Genomic DNA, 21048 nt, shown 5'->3' on the forward strand with positions numbered 1-21048 from the left:
AAGGTGCAAATAGTGTTATCCCTTCTGCTGCACAACCACTTTTGGTGTCCTCTGGAGTACATAGGTATAACTAATTTTTTCTGATATACACTATTTCTTCTTAAACCTTGTGATAAATGGTTTAAGGCTCAGCAACATTACATTCTCCTTGACTTTCTGCTACAGATTTCGACAAATGGTGCACTTCCCTCTTCACCTCCTCTTATCTGTGTGACTTTCTGGTCTTAAATCAGTTCCAATGAAAACTCAACTGTTTTGTAACAATAGATGAGTCTCTGGATTCTTCATATCTGCCCCACTACTAGACAAGGGGAAAACTTTGCCCAGTAGATTGGATGTGATATTATACACCGAAGTACAGGATTCTTCTAAATACACTGGAAAACTCATCTTGGTTGATCCCTTTCCTCCTTGTTGTGTTGCTGTTAAGTCCCATAGCAATTCAGCTGGTTTGAGAAGCAATTGGATATTTTTCTTTTTTTACTGAGCCCTTCAGATTGACCTCTCTGGGCTCCTGGGAGTGCAGTGGTGTTAATGTAGTTCTGTCTCTTTTTTTGTGTCTGTAGTAGATTATCTGGCTTCAGGAGATGTCTGGCTATATGCTGATGGCAAAAGTCATTTTAGGTTTCTCATCTCGTAGTCTTTCACCTTTTGCTTTGAGAACAACCAATCTTTCAGGCTGAAAGCATGAATCTGTCATCAGCAGTCAATCACTGCAGGAATGTGTAGGGAACACCCCTCCCATTCAGCTTGGCTAACGTGGTCGTTTTGAACCAGTGTAGATTTTGGCTGGCAGTCCATTCCTCTATGGGTGGGATATACTGGTAGAGGCAGCTTTTGAAAATTATGTGCCCTCCAGCTCTTCAGAGTTTGCACATGGGGATCTATTGTTGATGATGGGTTGTACTGAAAATGCTGACAGATAGACACCTCCCCACTGACTTATTGTATTCTCTGAGCTGGTGGCTTCTGTCTGACCTGACAACACAGGAGCTGGACTAAGAATGTCTTAGACTAAAAGCACAAATTGCTATAGCCTCAGAGCCTATAGTCTCCTCAAGAGAGGAGACTAGAAGTGGCGTGCCAAGGTTGGGGGTGAAATAGGTAGCCCAGCTCAAGTGCATCTACACCAATGCACACAGCATGGGTAACAAACAGGAGGAGCTGGAAGCCATTGTGGAACAGCACAGCTATGACTTAGCTGCCATCACAGAGACATGGTGGGATGACTCTTATGACTGCTGTGCTGCAATGGATGGCTATAAGCTCTTCAGAAGGGAGAGGCAAGGAAGGAAAGAGAGGCGGTGTACCGTGGTCCTTATTATATAGAGCTTAGTGATTGTGGTGATAAGGTCAAGTGCTTGTGGATAAGGATGAACAGGAAGGCCAACGAGGCAGATATCCTGCTGGAAGTCTGTTATAGACCATCCAACCAGGATGAAGAGGTAGATGAAGAGTTCTACAAGTGGCTGGCAGAAATCTCACAATCAGTAGCCCTTGTTGTCATGGGGGATTTCAACTTACTGAACATCTGCTGGAAATACAACACAGCAGAGAGGAAATAGTCTAGGAGGTTCCTGGAGTACATGAAAGATACCTTCCTGACACAGCTGGTGGGTGAGCCTACCAGGGGAGGTGCCTCACTTGACCTCCTGTTTACAAGCAGAGAAGGACTGGTGGGAGGTGTGGTGGTTGGAGGCCGTCTTGGGCTTAGCGACCATGATATGAGTGAGCTCTCGATTCTTGGTGAAGTAAGAAGGGGGTCAGCAGAACCACTACCATGGACGTCTGGAGGGCAGACTTTGGCCTCTTCAGGGCACTGGTTGGGAGAGTCCCTTGGGAGGAAGTCCTGAAGGGCAAAAGAATCCAGGAAGGCTGGGCTTTCTTCAGGAAGGAAGTCTTAAGGGAGCAGGAGCCAGCTGTCCCCAAGTGCTGCAAGATGAACCAGTGGGGAAGACGACTGGCCTGGATGAACAGGGAGCTTTTGCTGTACTCAGGAAAAAAAGAAGAGTTTAGCACTTTTGGAAGAAGGGCCGGACAAATAAAGAGGAGTACAGGGATATTGTTAGGTCATGGAGAGAGAAAATTAGAAAGGCAGAAGCCCAGCTAGAACTCAGTCTGGCCACTGTTGTAAGAAAAAATGTTTTTACAACTATATTAACAACAAAAAGAGAGCCAAGGAGAATCTCCATCCTCTATTGGATGCAGAGGGGAACATTGCCACCAATGATGAGGGGAAGGCTGAGGTACTTAGTGCCTTCTTTGCCTCAGTCTTTTAACAGTCAGACCAGTTATTCCCAGGATATTCAGCCTCCTGAGCTTTAAGACAGGGACAGATCACAGAACAAACTCCCATAATCCAGGAGGAAGCAGTTCATGACCTGCTGCACCACCTGGACACTAACAAGTCAATGGGGCCGGACGGGACCCACCCAAGAGTACTGAGGGAGCTGGCGGAGGAGCTTGCCAAGCCACTCTCCATCATTTATCAGCAGTCCTGGTTAACAGGGGAGGTCCCAGATGACTGGAGGCTTGCTGAAGTGACGCCCATCTACAAGAAGGGCTGGAAGGAGGATCTGGGGAACTACAGGCCTGTCAGCCTGACCTTGGTACTGGGGAAGGTTATGGAGCGTTCATTTTGAGTGAGCTCACCAAGCATGTGCCGGACAACCAGGGGATCAGGCCCAGCCAGCATGGCTTCATGAAAGGCAGGTCCTGCCTGACCAATCTGATCTCCTTCTATGACAGGGTGACCCGCCTAGTGGATGAGGGAAAGGCTGTGGATGTTGTCTACCTGGATTTTAGTAAACCCTTTGATACTGTTTCCCACAGTATCCTCCTAGAGAAGCTGGCGGCTCATGGCTTGGACGGGTGTACTCTTTACTGGGTAAAAAACTGTCCAGACAGCCGAGCCCAGAGAGTTGTGGTGAGCGGAGCTAACTCCAGCTGGTGGCCAGTCATGGGCGGTTTTCCCTGGGGCTCAGTTTTGGGCCAGTCTTGTTTAATATCTTTATCAATGATCTGGATGAGGGGATCGAGGGCACCCTCAGTAAGTTTGCATATGACACTAAGTTGGGGCGGGAGTGTCAATCTGCTCGAGGGTAGGAAGGCTCTGCAGAGGGATCTGGACAGGCTGGATTGATGGGCTGAGGTCAGCTGTATGAGGTTTAGCAAGGCCAAATGCCAGGTCCTGCACTTTTGTCACAAAAATCCCATGCAACGTTACAGGCTTGTGGAAGAGTGGCTGGAAAGTGCCTGGCAGAGAAGGACCTGGGGATGTTAGTCGACAGCCGGCTGAACACGAGCCAGCAGTGTGCCCAGGTTGCAAAGAAGGCCAACAGCTTCTGGGCTTGTATCAGCAATAGTGTGGCCAGCAGGAGCAGGGCAGTGATGGTGCCCCTGTGCTCGGCACTGGTGAGGCCGCACCTTGAATACTGTGTTCAGTTTTGGGTTCCTCACGACAAGAAGGACACTGAGTTGCTGGAGCATGTCCAGAGAAGGGCAATGAAGCTGGTGAAGGGTCTAGAGAGCAGGTCTTATGAGGAGCAGCTGAGGGAGCTGGGGTTATTTAGCCTGGAGAAGAGGAAGCTGAGGGGAGACCTTATCGCTCTCTACAACTACCTGAAAGGAGGCTGTAGTGAGGTGGGTGGTGGTCTCTTCTCCCAAAGTATGAGCGATAGAATGAGAGGAAATGGCCTCAAGCTGCATCAGGGGAGGTTTAGATTGGATATTAGGAAAAATTTATTTGCTGAAAGAGTGGTCAGGCATTGGAACAGGCTGCCCAGAGAGGTGGTGGAGTCACCATCCCTGGAGATGTTAAAAAAACGCGTAGACATGGCACTTCAGGACATGGTTTAGGAGGCAAGGTGGTGTTGGGTTGACAGTTGGACTTGATGATCCTGGAGGTCTTTTCCAACCTTAATGATTCTATGATTCTGTGAACTGTTCTGTATTTGGGGCTGCTACAATGCACTTTCTCTGTGGATCATATACAGAGTGGGATTTGTCCTACAGACTTGGCCAGGCATTGCATACACATCTCTCCAAGTAATTAATGACTTGATGAGATGCTTTCCTTTTCTCATAGGTCTAGAGTTATTTTATCAAGAAAAACATACGGCATATCCTTTGATATGAGTCTTTCTGATCATTCTACAAACTTATTCAGATCCTGCTGCATTTTGCAGATCCTACCTTACACCAGAGCGTTCTGACACTGGGACTCATCCTGACATTTGGTAGAGTCCTGGACTCCCTTAGGTATCTCTTTCAGTCCTACAGCCTGCAGAGCTGGGGACCACAGTACAAACACCACAGGCAGGACATTTTCCAGCTTTGGAGATCTGTTAGCTTCAGAAGTTTTGGTTGGTATCTACTACTCCTGAGATATAGCTGAGCCAACTGTGTCTTCTTGTAAAAAAGAGTTTCAGTTCTATAGCAGCATGAGCTTTTATGACTTTTTTTGTCTCCTTAAGGTTGGCAGAGCCCTCAGTGCTCCTTGGTGGGAGTTAGGACATTGGGTTTGGAGAATCTGGGTGAGAATGTGGGGTTTTTTGGAACACATCTGCCATTGCTGCTGACTTAATGATGTACTGTTTGCAGTTGTTTTCGTCTATTCAGAAACGCCTGCTGCTTGAGAATATCTGCTCCACGAAAACAGAAGTGACTTGCAGGCTGTCACCTGATCCTGAGAATACTGCACCAACTTCTCCCACTTCCAAATGCTTAGCAGTCATGCTCTTTAAATTTTCCCTGAGCTAGGAATTCAAAAGATGGTATAACAATATGTTAAATGTCTCCAGTCATCTCTGGAAATATGTCTAGACTGTGGTCTCCAGTGGAGCAGAAAGACACCTGAGACTGCTAAAAATATATTAGCTCAGGTGCTTCACATATCTGGAGCAATCTAACTGTGGCACTGGAGCTCAGTCAGTGTCTTGAGATGTGCTCATTTTCAGGATGTTGTGTTTTACTACTTTTCATTTGAATGAACCTGTTTAAAATTAGGTTGGATATCTGTGTGCTCTGCTGCATTTTGAAGTGCAGGCTGACCTGCAAAGCACAGCTGACTGTGAGCCGCTGGGAATAGCTACCAGCATTCCCCGAAATGGCTATAGTCTCCAAAGCATGTCATTATTTGTCTCTTTTGGGTCTTCAGAAACTTAATCAGCACAGTTTACCTGCAGAGAAGGCAGGGTCCGCTAAGAATTAGTCATAGGGTTCAGCATAGAAAGGTTTGTCATATTTTGGCTGCTCTATGACCTGGGTGTTAGATGAAAGGTTTTTTTTACTTTATCTTGCCCTGAGCACAGAGCAGCGTGATGAGACCACCTTTTCCTCCTGGCACCCTCCCCACAACAGCTTTACCATCCAGGTGGGGGTAGGAAGAAAGAAGGAACCTCACATGACAGATGTTTGTGATGCTGTAGGAAGTGCTGCTATGCAGTGACCCCAGATATGGGAGGGAGGGTGCAGGAGCAGCTCTGCAGCACATTAGCTCGCTTGCAATGCACTGGGACAACATGCTCTCTTCCCTATTTCACTCCCCTCTTTTTTTCTGATTTCCTTGCTCTGAGGGGCTGTGGCCATTGCTGCTTTCAGACTCCAAATCCGGATGTCAACCTGCGTTCTGCCTTTCTGCACAGTGTGGTACCTCAAGGCTTACCCCATAGGTTTGGGCTGCCTCCAGACAGGCCACTGCATGGCCATGCCAGACAACTCGGCCACCTCTGTCATGCCTGTATTTAGTCAGAGATGATTCATATTTTTGACACTGGCACATCATGATTGCAAGGGATCCTGCAAAGAGATGCATTAAAAGTGCAGCAAGGATCTTGGCTAGGAAAGAGGCAATATTTATTAGACCTAAAACTACTCTGTGTGGCTCTCCTCAGCTTCATGTTTAGGATGTCCCGTCCAAGCATCTTCTCAGTACTGTTTTGGAGGTAAGGTACATACATGGAGGCAGGGAGTGTTGTGCTGGGGGCATGAAGGGCGAGCAGCCTCCCTCGGCAAAATCCAGACTCTCTGAATCACTCCCTTACTTCTTGACTGTCAGGAATGAGTTTAACTGCTTTGGTCTTGTTCATTTTTAATTACCACAGATCTCACTCTGATCTCCTCATGAGTCTGATAGCAGGAAGGGAATTTAGCTGATAAGGATCACTGCCATAAGGGCAGTGTGCTTGGCTTTGTAAATGGAAAATATTTATGGCAGTCAATGGGAGGAATTTGCTTTCAGGGCTAAGCTCTTGCCTGCAACCCCATATGGCTGGAATCTCTGAAAGCCCTTTGCTTTGGTGTGGGGGCCGTATGCAGTGCCTAATGGGGACCTTTCATGGCCTGGCAGTGGGAGCAGGACTTGGCATCGTGCTCCCGCTGATACTACGCAGCAGTCTGTTTCAGCGGCCACAGTCAGGCTTTTCTGCCAGCCTGACCATATGCTGCATGTTTTACACTCAAATTAAAAGTCTGAATTTGGAGCCTGCCTTCCTTGCATGTCTCCTTTCCTTCCTCTCTTCTTCACCTCCCTTCACTCAAGTACAACCCAAATACCTGGTTCAGAATGTGCCCTTACTGTGCCCAGGTGCACTGATATGCTTGTCTGAGCAGAGTTAGTGACCAAAAAGGGCTTAAAGAATTCACATTTTGACCTCAAATTCTTTTTTAATATTAACTTTCTTATACCACAGATTATGAGTTGTTTTTTGCCATCCTAAACAAGAATAGGTTGCACCTTATCTCATAAATATCTGTTAATTTTAGTGGTGTTATGTACATAATAAAGAAACTGTAATGAGAATAATAGAGCAACTTCAAAAGGAGCTGAATTTGCCGTGTTCAAGGGGAAAAAGTGCTGATAGAGTCACTGGTATAGTCAGCATCCAAATGCCAGTTATAACTAATCAGCAAGATTTCTTAAGGAAGGAAACACAAAAAATATTGATAATATGGGAGAACTTGATCAAGGCTGGTGCCATGGAGTTATTAATGGCTCTGCTTGGCAAACTCCACCTTTACCTAGTGCCCCTAAAGCAGGAGCAACTTTGAACCCAGAAATTCGCTTCAGCTTTGGGGCAAGGCATGTGAGCGTGTGCCAAAGGTAAGCGTGTGAAAAGCTCCACTGACTGCAGAAAATAGACTGTCCTTAATTGCAATGGACTTTTCCGAGACTTGAAACCAAAATTTGTCCTGATTTGTTGCTACTGATCTGTGCTTGTTGAGTTTATTCTAACTTGTGTAATCTGCTCCTAGGATACCACAGGAGGAGATATGGATCTTCCTGCTAATTGCAGCCCACTTCAGACACAATTAGGGCAAATGACCTTTTTAAGGGTTGTAGGTTTTATAACACTTTAAGGCAATTTAGGTGATCTGCAGAAGTTTTATCATTCTGCTTTTGTAGCAGAAAACTTAAATACAAGGTTTTGAGTTTGATGTTCTCTCCATCTCTAATAAGATTGGGTATCCCAAGCAGGTAAGAAGTGGGTCTGCTCCTAATTCCCTTGAAGTCAGTGGGCATCTGCAAATTTTATAACATACAGTGTATGCACGTACATATCCGTGTGGATGGATAATATAAAATAAATGTTATACATCTGGCAAAACCTGTGTGCTTCTGTTACAGCCTTCTGACATAAAGTTTACATCTGTTCATTGTCAGCTAGATTTTCATTGAGGCAAATTCTGTGCAGTCTTTGTGCTAAAGAATTGGTTCTTCCGGAGTTTTACTGAGATTTTTGAAACTTGGCTGGTGAAGACTTGAAAATAGCCATGATGAGTTTTAGTAGTTTCTTTCATGTTTCCATTATTGCACATGTGGATGTGAACACACATACAAATACTCCCACGAGAATGGTGCTATTTATTACACAGTCACATTTATTTATATCTCAAAATAGTTTGTTATGTAATCACAAAAATTTTCATGACAGTGTCATTGTCTTCCTATATGAATGCATGTAAGAAATACTTCCCATAGGGCTTATATAAGTCCAGAGTACAGCCTTGTGAAGCAAGCATGTGTATCCTAACAAATCATCAGAAAAGTTTTTTTCCTTTTTTATTTGATGTTCACTGAGGATTATTTTCTGGTCTCATTAATGGGCTTTGAAGTGATTTGGATTTCTTTGTTTCAGCTGAAGAGAGGAAATATGGTGACATCAGTGTAGCTCCTAGAGGACAAGGCACTTACCCATTCTCATTTCTTTTGTGGCTTGAAAGCACTGGATCTTGTCTCCACTAACCTTGATATACTACTATTATTTTCATTTTCAATGTCATTCAGATATTGCTTCCGTGGATATTCACCTTGGAAGAAATAATGAGGTTAAGCTATTAATGGCTGCTGGTGTTTAACCATGTCATTTAGATCTGACATATGCACATAGACATACTTACATAAGGTGACAGATGCTGTCGGGCATCCTGAGCTGTAGGAAAGCACTATTCTGAGACAATGTTAAAAAAATATATATTCAGAAGATTTCCCCTTCTATTCCTCCATCCTTAAGATTGCTCACTGAAATGGTATATGCTGATCTCCTCCCTCATTTTGACTAACACCTTCCCTTCTCCCCTCTCTTTTGAACAGTCGTATAGCTCCCGTGAAGCTGCCTGTCAACATATGAGAGTCACATATGACAGGTTGCTCTCTCAAACCTAAGTATCGAAAAGTGGATTCTTAATGGGCATGAAATCCGGGAATCTGAGAATTTCTTGATATGCCATGGATTTGACCCTTGGCCTTGTCATGTAGCAATTAAGGATGTCTGACAGAGAAAAACATGATATAAGTCAGTCTCTGGAACCCTCTCTGACACGAACAGCAAGACGTGCAAGAAGCAGGTTTCAAAGACATGATCTTTATGGGGCATTTTTGTGTGTATGGCCTGCAGGACTGGGCAACTCAGTTTTACCTGTGTCTCTCTTGTATCTCTAGGAAAGTTTTAATGTCTTTTCTGAAAGGAAAAGGAAAGGCTTTCCCACTAGAGCCCACTGGGGAGGGGACTAGCACACAGCAGCAGAGGCTGCTCTGAGGAACACTGTGAACCTGAGGAATTAATGCAAGTCTGTCATGTAGCAAAGGTGCTTAGCCAGCAGTGGTGTGCATGGCACAGTTTGAGAGTCACTACTAAAAGGCTGTGATTTAGCAAAGCACTCAAGCAGATGTTCATTCCTATTCCTTTTAAAGCATCCCTGCTAATGCATGTTCTAACTCAAGTCAGGTAGGTGAGTCCTATTGATGGCATTATTTATCACCAGGACTGAGGCTCGAGGCTACATTTGGCCATGGCATTTCCAACTGGATGTTTTCCTAATGCGTATTTTTACCCTGAGAGATACCCCAGTTTTACAAGTAATTTTCCCAGATATTTTCCTCTGTGCATGAGCAATACACTGTCGTTCCAGAAAAAAAGTCCGATTGTTGGCTTTTTGAAGCACAGATTCTTCTAGGTAAATAGTTAAAAAAAGCAGAAAAGTTTGCACTGAATCCACAGAGTTTATTTCCTGGAGAAGGGTTACTGGGAACTGCATGTTGATGTGTGCATTTAGACTTCCGAGAGAAATGTTGACCTTAGTGCCTTTTGATGATTTCTTCACCCTATTTGTGTACATGATGTAATTAAATCAGTTAAACACAGCTTCCTCTGAGTCACTGACTTCTCTTTTGACAGGAAAGCCGCTGGCAAGATCTTGAGATTTGCTATGGCTTGGTAGAGGGATGAGAGGCAAGCACGAGTGTGTGTGTGTGTGCACGCGTGTGCGCGCAGATGATATCTCAGGTGGCACTAGAAGCTATTTGCACCGACCACTTTGGTTGGCAAACAGTCAAAATAAGCCTGATGGAGTCAGTGGGGCCTGGACAGCTACTCACTCACCTCGAGGTATGTTTCCTGCCATCGCCAGTGCTGAGCCATTAGGATGGCTGTTGTAACCCTGGCAGCAAACCTCTTGGTGATGACTGCCTTCCTCCACTCTACCCAACACTTTCATGAATTTATTGAGTACTCCCATTCCAAAACCACACCTTTCAGTGTCCAAATGATGAAAAAATAGTGGTAATAAAACCATCCTATGTGTCAGGCCAGCTGGGGAAAATGGTACTATTCCTGTCAAGAGGTGAACTGGAAAAGTGTTGCTTTATTTTGTAATTTCTTGGATAAAAGGAAAAATTATTTACCCTTAAGAAAAGGAAGGGTCTCCTCCACAGAAGGTACTCTTCCCCAAGTTACATCAGCTTTAGTGTGATCACATTTCAAGCCTAAACAGCATTGACAGACTTTTTTCTTAAATTAAGATTCAGTTGGGTTCCTGATAACACATTGTGATATAATGACTGAAGAAAACGAACATCAATTATTCACAGTCTATTGGAGAAGCCTTGTATAAATTATTCATGGAAGACATTCTGAAACTGGCAGAGATTATAGGAAACATTAATAATGAAGCAATGATTTCCTCTTGTCCTTTGGCTTTCTTTTTTTCTCCTCATCCCGTATTTTGGTTGGTCCTTGGTTCCATGTTGTGTGGACCCCGATGTCCCAGGGTATCACTGAACAGATGCCTCTATGTACTTGTCCTTGGCCACATCTTCCCCTCCAGATTTGTGGCATGTGTCTGCTGAACCCAGCAGCTGTTCAGAGGGACAACTGTGGGATGCTGCCAGCCTCATATTTCCTTTCTGAGCTACAGTTTTCACTTCTGCCCATGGAGGCTAGGATAGCTCAGTCCAGACTTGTCCTGCAGGACATGGCAGCATCTCACCTGAATTGCAGGCAGTGGGGCTTTGGATGAACAACATGGGAATGGAGGGGGGAGAGATGGAAAACCAGTAGTTGAGATTACTTTTCCTGTGTATTTTCGCTAGTTTAGGTGAAATTGCTTCATTGCTACCCCCTTCTAATGTTATAATCCAGCAAAATCCACTCCTGTGTCTTTTTTTAAATTGTAATGTATTGAGAGCCAGCGGCACACAGAATGGTACACATGAACGTGCCCATGTTCAGTGGCAGCAGAATAAACAGAAGAACTGCAATAGTTTTAGGTATCAAAAGTGAGAAATGTTTGGAGAAAGACATCTGCTGAGAAGAGTGATAGAGGTAGAAGTAGTGGGTCCAAGCAGTGTGGGATGGGAAGCTAGCTGAGAGAAGGTGTAAGACTAAGTGGCCAGGGCTGTATAAAGAGGGAAGCAACTGAATATATTATCGATTTGGTGCTGGAGGATGCAGAGCATTGAGGCAGCTTTGGTTAATTTTCTGGTGAAATCACAAATATTCTGATCCCTCTCACAGCATGGCAGTATCTGGGAGATATTTAACATGAGAAAACACTCTAGAGGCAGGTTTCAAACTTCAGAAGTGGTAGAGTGTTAATACACATGTGAGGATCTACTCTGTCAGTCTAGTTTTGTTCGTGAGAAGCCTGTCCTGACCCCCAGTATCAGGAAGTTAGGCAACATGTGATTGTTAGGATAAATTACTAGAAGAGGAATGTGCCAACTAATATTGAGGCCACAGCTGTACTAAAAGGCAGAATGTGACCCAGGAGCCTTGCAGCCAAAGGCCAAATGAGGCAAGCCTGGTTTTGGTCTGTTTTCCCCTCTAGGGACCTGTTTCCAAGTCTGCAAAGTGATTGTAAAGTGCTATCAGATCTGCAAAGTAATGTATAGGAACACTCCCTGGAAGTGGTTACACAGTGGGCAGGGCTCCTGCTTCAGGATGCCCCACATCCATGATGTGTCCCAGGAAGGAGGTAAGATACCATAACTTGACTCACAGAGTGTAAGAGGAGGGGGATTAATTAGATTTGTTAGTTTGACTTCACAGGCCATTAAAATGCATCCAGTTAGGCTGACACTGGTAATTTGTATTTGACGTGAGCTTTTCTTCCATATGGTGGCCAGTTACGGTACGAAGGACTTTAGAGACAAAGGGTCTGTCACATGCAGTGACAGATTGTTCCAGCAATCAGTCATTCTTCCTATTAAAAATGTGTGTGTTATTTCCAATTTGAACGAGTCTGGGTTCAACTTGCAGAAGGTAGTTCTTCTTATGCAGTCCTCTGCTTGATTAAAGAGTCCAGTGGGATCTGTGTTTTCTCCCCCTGGAGAAGCTTATGTATTAATCAGGTTGACTCTCAATCGTCTTTTGATAAACTAAATAGACTAAGCACTTCAGATGTCTCACTACAAGAAATTACCCCTAATTTTAAAAACATTTAAAGTCCTTTTGTTTTGCATTGACCTCCTAAAAAATGCTGTATCACAACTATATTCAGTATTAGAATGATATTCTTGCCTGTAATACACATGTTTCATCCTACACATCTCTCTTCCACCTCTAAATATATCCACAGATCTCACTAGTGCCTTTTTGCACATCTTGGCAGTAGAAGCTTTTGAGGAATGGTGGGTCCACTCTGACCCTCAGGCTTGCTGCTTTCTGGGATACTTTTTAGCCTTCTGCAGGCAGGTCTGGCACCCCTTGCCTTCAGCAGTTTGTCTTTACCTTTGACTCTTTTAAAACACACTGACTTTGAGTGGGCTCAGGCTTGGCAACAGTCTCTCACCCACTAATGCTGCTCCTTTTCTGTTTGCCTGCAGATCGTTCATAAAAAAGTGGACAGCCATCAGACTCAGTCCTGGGGAAGGCAGAACTGGCCCTTTCCCCCCGCTCAGTCATGCTTTCCCATCGACAGCTCTGCCTGAGATCTGCTACTCGGGCAGTTCTTAATCCATTTAAGATGTGCCTTACTGGTATTGTGTGATACTACGTTATTCATCAGAATGACATGCAAAACTAAATTAACTGTATTAGAAACCCTAAGTCTATTACATCCACTCAGTCACCTTTATCAAGCAACTTGTAATCCTTTTAAAGAATGAAATGAGGTTTGTTTGACAAGACTTACACAATGATTTCAGTGGGTATTAGTACTGTGGCTCTTGTTAAGTTTTTGTGAAGTGAATCTGGTGTCAGCTTTATTGCATGCATGTATGAATGTGTGTGGCTGCCTGTGGCAGTGTCTACCTAATAGTACTTTACAGTATCTTTTGTGACCAAGAGTGGTTGCCTATACAAACCACATATTTATTTTTCCTTTGTTCTGTATTTATTTTAAGAAAGCTACAGCTGGAAAGCACCAATAATTGCATCGGCTTCACTGGAGCTACTGAAGGCATCAGTGTATCCAGCACCATATGTCGTGCTGTTCCTAACGGCCTCTGAAAATGTTCTCCCCATTTTAAAAATGCCCACAATGGGGCAAGTCATGAAACCTTTCAATGAGTTTCACAGTTTTTTTTTTTCACAGAAAGGAAGAAGATCAAATTCAGTCTTCACAATGCGCATTGCTCTGTGTAAGCTGGTGTGTGGCACCCAAACTGATATTTGAAAGGTGTAATAGGAGCAGTCGAGAGGGAGAGGAATAGTAATGTCCGAACAGGATCAATAGTGTCAATTGTGGAAAAGATTTTCAGACTTGCCTATGTGATTTAGCAGCCTTAGTTCTGTTTTCTGAAACAAGGAAGACATGTAAGAAGTGATTCAATAGATATGTTTTCTCCAAAAATTAGGTATCAAATGCTTAAACAAATGGGCTCTGGGGTCAGTGTCAGATAGTGTTCAGAAAGGTCACCTCTAAGCTAGGAGACTAATTTTCCTTCTGGAGTCTGAAGCAAGAGGGAGGATTTAGTGGAGGACAAATCAGAGCACACACCTAAAATATATGATTTAGATTCCTGAAGCTTCACATCACACCTTAACCTCCTATGTGGTGATGCTGTCCTTCCTGTTGACAGCCTCTTGTGTGTGTCACCCCCACAAAGACAGCGGTGCTGCGATAATGTCTATGTTTCTGTGGACAAGAGGTTGGTTGGTGGTCAGGTACATCTTAGTGAGATGGAGCAGCCATGAGCAAGGCAAAGTGCCAGTGCCCTGGGGCGGATCATCCGTCTGTGCCCTGTCCCCACCCTGGGCGAGTGCCTCCTGGCCCATCGCAGGGGACATCTGCTCTGCAGGGTCCCTCTGGGAACGGCCGCAACCTGCCTGCCTCCAGCTGGGAAGGACTCCTGACCCAGTGCTGCTTAGATTAAAGAGGGTTTGATCTGGCTTTTGGTCTCCCCCTTTGCTGGAAGAGCAAGTTGTATAACACTAGGAGAGGAAACCATCTCCATAGCCATCACATGCCGTGTTTCCTCCCTGTTCCTCTCCAGCCACTCTTGACGACCTGGAACGAGACCAAACAATGCATCTGTTTCAATGTTGAAAGTGGTTCGTGTTGCCATTAGCCACATTCAGCCCCAAATTGAACTTGGCAAGCAGCTGGCATGCTCAGAGCTAGTTTGCTTGCAGACCTATGTGTTTTGACGGGAAATGCTGCTGCCTTTGAAATATAATTCTTAGAGAAGGGAAAGAAGGTAATTTCCCACCTAAATAAGAAAAAGGCTCATCTCTCTCCTGGAAGGTGAGCAATGGATGGCAGTGTCCTGTGTGGCAGCCTGCCTGATCTCTTATACCCTTTTTTTCTCTAAAATGATCAGGTTTAAAGGAGTTAAAAGATATTAGTTCAGTAAAAGCAATAATCTCCGCTCAGCCTCAGTGCAATGGAAGAGGGGGCTCTGCTGCCTTCTGCATCTTCATTGTGGCAGCAAATAGCTTGCAGTTACTGACTCCTTATTTGAAATTCACAAATCTGGAATTTGTGGTTAAGTAGTGCTCTCCATTGCCTGCTATTTAACTTTCTTAAAAAAAATGTTGACACTGTTAAAGCATTTGAATATGTCATGAGAGAGCTCACTTTTTTACTTCCCTTCCTGATGGCTTCTTTCTGCACCCTTCAAAAGAAGATAAAATATAGCAGTATTAATTAATGGTGCTAAAGCAGTGAGTCAGGACACCTTTATTCATTTAGGGTGAAAGGCTGTACAATGTGTGGTCTCAGTTCAGACACACAGGGACATGTTCACTACTTTTCTCCGGGTCTCTGAAGAAAGCTGTGCTTCTGACCCCAGCTGCAGGTACATCCTATGGCTTGAGCTGAGGTTGCAGAGGTAGCCAGATGGGATGTTAGCCGTACCACTCTATCATGTGCCACTGCCTATAGAAAAACCACTTGCCCCCACTGAGGGTGGATTTTTTTGCCTGTCTGTCATACTTTTACAGAAATCTGTTCTGGCAGGATTTCCTTGCATATACCCACCCCAGCACCTGTCCCTCCTAGGATGCTCCCCACTTTCCTCTTTGGTCCATCACCAGCGAGCAATGGGTTTAGAAAAACAGATTTGTTGGCTTGAAGTCCACTGGTTCAAACTCAGAGTATGCTGATAGGACCAAGAGGGAAAAATGTCCCTTTGGCAGATCTTACCATCAAAATGGACCTTCTATCTACATCCCAGCATTGCCCGTCAGGGGTGATTACACAAGGAAATGCTGTGGGAGCCAGCACAGAAATGGGATCCTGAATTGAAGTTGGATTCAGATGGAAACTGGTATTTCACAGTCATGTCTTTATCAAAGTACTCACAGTCAGACAAGTTTTTCTGCAGTTAAACATCAACACATCTATAAAACTGCATATGCTGGGACTTCAGTTGGCATCAGTTGCTTTGGACCAATTTCACCACTTTGGCTAGCAGTCTGGTCTTGTCCTACAGTTTCTCAGACTAGTGAGTTTATGTGTCTCAAAGTGAGTGTATGAAATATTTGCCACTACACAACACAGCATGTGTGAAAAAGTAAAAAACCCCACCATTTAATGGGATGCGAGTTGTGCACATTGCTCTGATCCTGCTTTTGCTAGACTAGCACAGTTATGTTTAGAAATCTGCAAGCAACATAGGAAATATTCTGTGCTGCAGAAAGCACGCATTTTTTTTCCATCCAGAATGTTCTGTCTCAGAGGGGACGTGGTGCAGCACGAGCCTGGGGGGAAGTGGGATGGTCTGCCATCGAAATGAGCATCTGTGCAGGAGTTAATGACTCCCGGCACAGATACGGGGCTCTGTGGGCATACAGGACTTCAGCCGCTGCCCAGGTTTCCTCTATATAATGGGAATATTCTTCCCTTAGCAGGTAGAGGTGTGATCAGGCTGGAGCAAGGGATATATAGTAACTTCAAGTAAGTAATTCTAGTGACATCAGTAAAAAAAGCACTTTGTGAACTTTCCTTCCAAATTATACTTTCCCTGGTTACATATGTTTGAGTACTGCCTTTGCTGTCCCGGCAACCAGTGTTTATTTTCTCAGCATGCTAATATCACCCCAGTCAAAGATCCCCATTTGCAAGACACAGGCCCATTGGTGATCTTTTTCAAACCCACCTGGTCTATCAGACAAGAGGTTCAAGGCTTTATGGGCAGACAATGTGAGGAGAAATGTGGGGAGAGCCTTGGGTTAGGTCTGCAACTCTCAGCTGAGGTTTGTAGTATTGCTTTACCATCAGCAGGCTGCTGTGCACTCCTCTTAGCTGCCATACCAGCGGGTGATATGAGCCTGCCCTGGCTCTCGGGTGCTTGTGAGTTTCATTGAGTTCAAGGAGGAACAGGTGGGTGAGCAACGGTGAGAATTGTATTATGAGTCCTTATTTTCACAAATTGCTTTTGGACACAATCTGTGGGTAGATATTTTGTTTCTAAAATCTTGTTTTGCCAACAGAGTCAAGCTGCAGATCGGGAGCCGTCATCTGAGGTTTGGTTTCAGTGCTGCCACATCAGTGAAAAAACAGGCACTGGTGAACAACTCAATTCTGTAGCCAGTGTTGGTAGTTCAGCTCTCGTGTTCCTGGGGCTGGGGCATTCCGGTTTCGTTCCCTTTAGTGACAGTCCACTCTTAATTAATGGGCAGCAAAAAATGAATTGAAATCAATTGGGATTAATTTCTCCATTCATATGTTGGAAACGATTGTCTCCCCAGCTTTCTCCTGTGCCTCTGGCGAGTACCTGGAGATGAAGAACCAGGTGTGCAGCAAATGTGCAGAAGGGACCTACTCACTGGGCAGTGGGATCAAATTTGATGAGTGGGATGAGCTGCCGGCAGGATTCTCCAACGTGGCGACTTTCATGGACACAGCAGTTGGCTCAGCTGAGAATAAAGCTGACAGCTGCAACAAGTAAGAAGTTCTGTTTGCATCTGGGTTACACAGCCATGGGTAAACCTGAGACAGCTCAGCAGGACGAAGCCAACTTAATGACTTATCTAAGCTCTCCAGAGGTTAACCACCCCCAGTAATGGCAAGAGTGGCTGGAAAGCAAAATTTTTTTGTTATCTCTTTGCTGTCATCACGGTCTCCCCAGGCACATCGGCAGCTAGTGAGTCTAAGTACAGCCTGGAGCTGCTCTTATTTGTAGCTAGGAAGCTCCGGGGTCAAGGTATAGTAAATGTGGCTAAAAGGTACTTTCACAGCCTATTTAGAGACCCATGGTAGTTGCAGAAGGCTGTTTCTTAATGTAACAGAAAGTATATTGAACCTATGGATAATAAACCTTTCCTATGTAGGCAGGGTCCTAAATTTCTAGTACCATATCTTTCCCCATGCATGGTTTTAATGAAAAGTATTATATTTATATGAAAAATAAATGGGAATCCAGTAATAAATTTATAAAATCGCTGCAGTTAGCTATTGTAGGATTCTGGGTTCTTAGTAACATGCTTTTGTATAGTAGTGTAAGAAAAGTCTCCTCAGTATCTGTGATCTCAGCTGAGCCTTGTTTTGTTTATATTCATCAGCTCTTCATGGACGCCTCGAGGGAATTACATAGAGTCGAACAGGGATGACTGTACAGTTTCTCTCATCTATGCTGTGCACCTGAAGAAATCTGGTTCTGTCTTCTTCGAATACCAGTATATTGACAACAACATCTTCTTTGAATTTTTTGTAAGGCCTTTTATATGGTGAATCAACCTTATATTGTAAGAATTCAATCCAGATAAAGACCACTAGAATCTGCTTTTTTCTCCCTTTACATTCCCCATGTGTCCCTAGCTTGCTATTACTGACCAAGATAAAGTCGTCTTCTCCTTCCGTCACTCGTGCTGCCTTTTGGCATTTATTTCAGCTTCAAAACTCAGGCTAAACTGATCCTATCTACCATGCACTGGGATTTTTCCATTAGGGGTCATGACAGCCCTGTTAGTCCAGCCTTTTACGAGACAACTGTTGGTGGTAGATGCTTCAGTTTGGGGGTGTTTGGCTTGAGGTGCCTTTAAAGGGACTTGACATTTAAAAAGATTTTTTCGGGGGTAGGCATCCAGAACCTGAAGTGCTCCAAGGCATTGGTGTGTAGAAAACTTAGCTTTAATTTTAGGTCAGTCTGGTCATAGCAATTAAGATGAAAAGAAAAGCAGGAGAAGAAATGAAAAGGTGATCCTTTAAGGAAAAAAAAAAAGCAAAAGCTAAATCTCCGAAGAGATTTAGGAGTTAAAATTCACATGACTTTCAGTAGGAATTAGGCTCTGAGAATGTGTCTGCATTGTGAAATGGAGGGGCTGGGGGTCATTACCTCTGAAAAGGGAGCAGCCTGGCTGGGCTTGCACCATGGTGTACCCAAATTACTAAAGCAATCTGATCAGCAGGGGCCTGAGTGGGAAGGACAGCCCTGCTCTGCCCATGTGGATGGACTGGTTGGGGCCCAGGGAGCAGGGCCAGCACCAGGCTCAGCAGTGTGGTGCAAATGCTCCACATCACTGAGACGCTTTGGAAGCCTTCACCAACAGGTTGCTTTCCCTGGCATGCTGTACCTGCCATTTGGGACAGAAAAAAACTTAATGAGAGGGCAACTCAGAGCAGGAGATGACTGGAATTTTTCACTCTTCTCTGTTACTCTCTCTCCCTGTCCAGTGAGCTCTGGTTTTCATCTGAAAAACACAGCTCATGGTATCTCACAGGAGCATGAAGCCTTAGCTGGTGTTGGTTAATGTTTCTTGAAGCTCAGAGAAAAGTGTGGAGTATCCTTATCCTTAGTAAAGAAGGGAAAGGAAGACAAAAATAACCTTATGGAGGCACCTTCTTGCTGCTATATTAGCGCAGTTTATTGCACTTTGATAACAGACAGTGCAGGCAATACTATTTAGCCATTTCACTTTTATATTAGACTATCCTGCCTTCTTCATGGGAAGAAAGCAGCAAATATGCTGTCAGGTGAATGTACCACGATGATGAATCCTAGCTCCAGTTGCTTGACTGACTGACTGATCTACTCCTGCAGTGGAGCAAATATATTGTTTCTCTGAGCACTGACTTTGAAAATAGCTTTTTGAATATTACTTTTATCCATATCCCACTCATTCACCCCCTTAAATCTATCATTCCCTCTTCAAGAAGCAGTGAGTGGTGCAATCCTTTATAGAAATGCCCAGGTAAATAAGTCCCAGTCAGCCTCATATTTCAGGGAAACCATATTCAACGCTCTTCTAAAAGTCCATTTTTTCTCTTCAGCATGTCTTTGTGTTTAAATGTATTTAAGAAAGACACTTTAGCTGTGGACAATGGCATTTCAGTGGCTGTGGCTTGCAGGCTGCTGGGAAATGGTGAAGTTTTTGGGCTCTCCAGGCACAGGTGGCTGCACTGTTGGTCTGAGGGTAAGCGAGGAGGTGTGCTCAAACGTGGGAAGCAAGAGTGGACACTTCTTGTTAGATACCCAGTGCTTCTGCAGCCTGCCCTTCACAGGCTCTTTTTATGTACTGAAACCCTTTACACCTTGTGAGAAGAGACTGTATATTCTTTTTGCAAAGGGGAACGGAGGCACAAAGATGCTGTAGCTCAGATTGCATGACATAATTAGGGATCTACCTTCTACTTAGGTGCTTCTTCTCACCTCTTTTCCTCAGTGCTGTTGATGTAAATGGGAATTAAGTGCACAGATGCTTTGGAGGATGCGAGTTTATGTGACTTATTTCAGTCTTGTCATGGAGCAACTTTGAGGAGGATGCTTGACCCCAGGTCTCCTGAAAGTGTTGAACTGGCCTTTCTTCCTGGTGGAATAAAAAATGTGTAGTTGAACTTGTGCCTCAAAGGGACTTGATACTTTTTCTTCAGAGAAGACAGTTATGAGAGGAAAGAAGTGGACCGCTGTGAGGCCATGCAGCTAACCCTGCTGCGAGGAAAGGCTGCTGAGCTGCACTGGATCTGGGTGAGGGACACGCAACCTCACACCTCTGCTGGGGCAGACTCTCCATGGCATGTTGTTGATCTGTTGATAACATTACGCTCATCGTTAGTGAGGTTAGGTGTCAGGGAGCCAAAGGCGTAGCAAATATTGGCTGCAGAGAAAGCAGTTTGTCTTCTAGCTTTGGCCTGTCCATTCCTACCTCCCTCTGACTTAGAAGCCCATGGCCTCTGGATTTTAGAGAATTGCATCTTGGTGGGCTCAGGAGAAGGAGGAGGCAGCAAAGACAAGATGCTCAGCAGCCAGGTCTGACCAGATAGCGAGAGGCTGAGATCTTCTCCCCCGCTCTTTTTTTTTTCCACCTGTGTCAGAGGTGCTCATTGGAGGCACTGTTAAGCTGCTAGCAGGTTTTGAAAGAAGGGGGTGTTTTTGCCACAGCTAAGGCAGCTGCTGTCCTATATATGTAGACAACAGGAGCAAAGCTGTATCTTATCATTCCCTACCACCAGTGGTTATACTGACAGAGAGATGCTTCTGATTGTGGTCACTGATCTTGTGCTTTTGATTAACAGATACAAAATGACCAGTGCAAAGAGATGGAGTCCACGGCAGACAAGTGGGTGAAGCTAACAGACAATGGGGAATGGGGCTCTCATTCTGTAAGTGTGCAAAACATCCCTTCATGAAGCTTTTTTCCCATTTATAAATGTCTGTGATTTCCTGTGGGCAGAGAGCAGATAAGGGCCAGATCCTGTGAATGCACCTGAAGAAGCACCGCTTTCCTAGTACTGTGGGCAATGCTGCCGAAATCTCTAAGGGACTGATCCCAAAGCAAATGATATAGATGCAAGACTTCATATTGATTTTTCTGGGCTTTGAATCAAGTGTTTTATGAGTTTAAATAGATTTATGCAAATCCGCATGCCACCGTCACTCTGCATGAT

General features: G+C 44.5%; 1 protein-coding gene across 1 annotated transcript in view; it reads left to right on the forward strand.

The window, feature by feature from the left end:
- ELAPOR2 (endosome-lysosome associated apoptosis and autophagy regulator family member 2) overlaps positions 1 to 21048 on the forward strand; it is a 106692-nt gene that overhangs the window by 52262 nt on the left and 33382 nt on the right. The window contains exons 3-5 of the mRNA XM_064443707.1: positions 16914 to 17109; positions 17727 to 17874; positions 20677 to 20763. Coding sequence (XP_064299777.1) covers positions 16914 to 17109; positions 17727 to 17874; positions 20677 to 20763 — 431 coding nt within the window. The remainder of the gene's footprint in view (positions 1 to 16913; positions 17110 to 17726; positions 17875 to 20676; positions 20764 to 21048) is intronic.

The sequence above is a fragment of the Phalacrocorax carbo genome, chromosome 1, assembly GCF_963921805.1.
Source record: "Phalacrocorax carbo chromosome 1, bPhaCar2.1, whole genome shotgun sequence".
NCBI classification, from domain to species: Eukaryota; Metazoa; Chordata; class Aves; order Suliformes; family Phalacrocoracidae; genus Phalacrocorax; species Phalacrocorax carbo.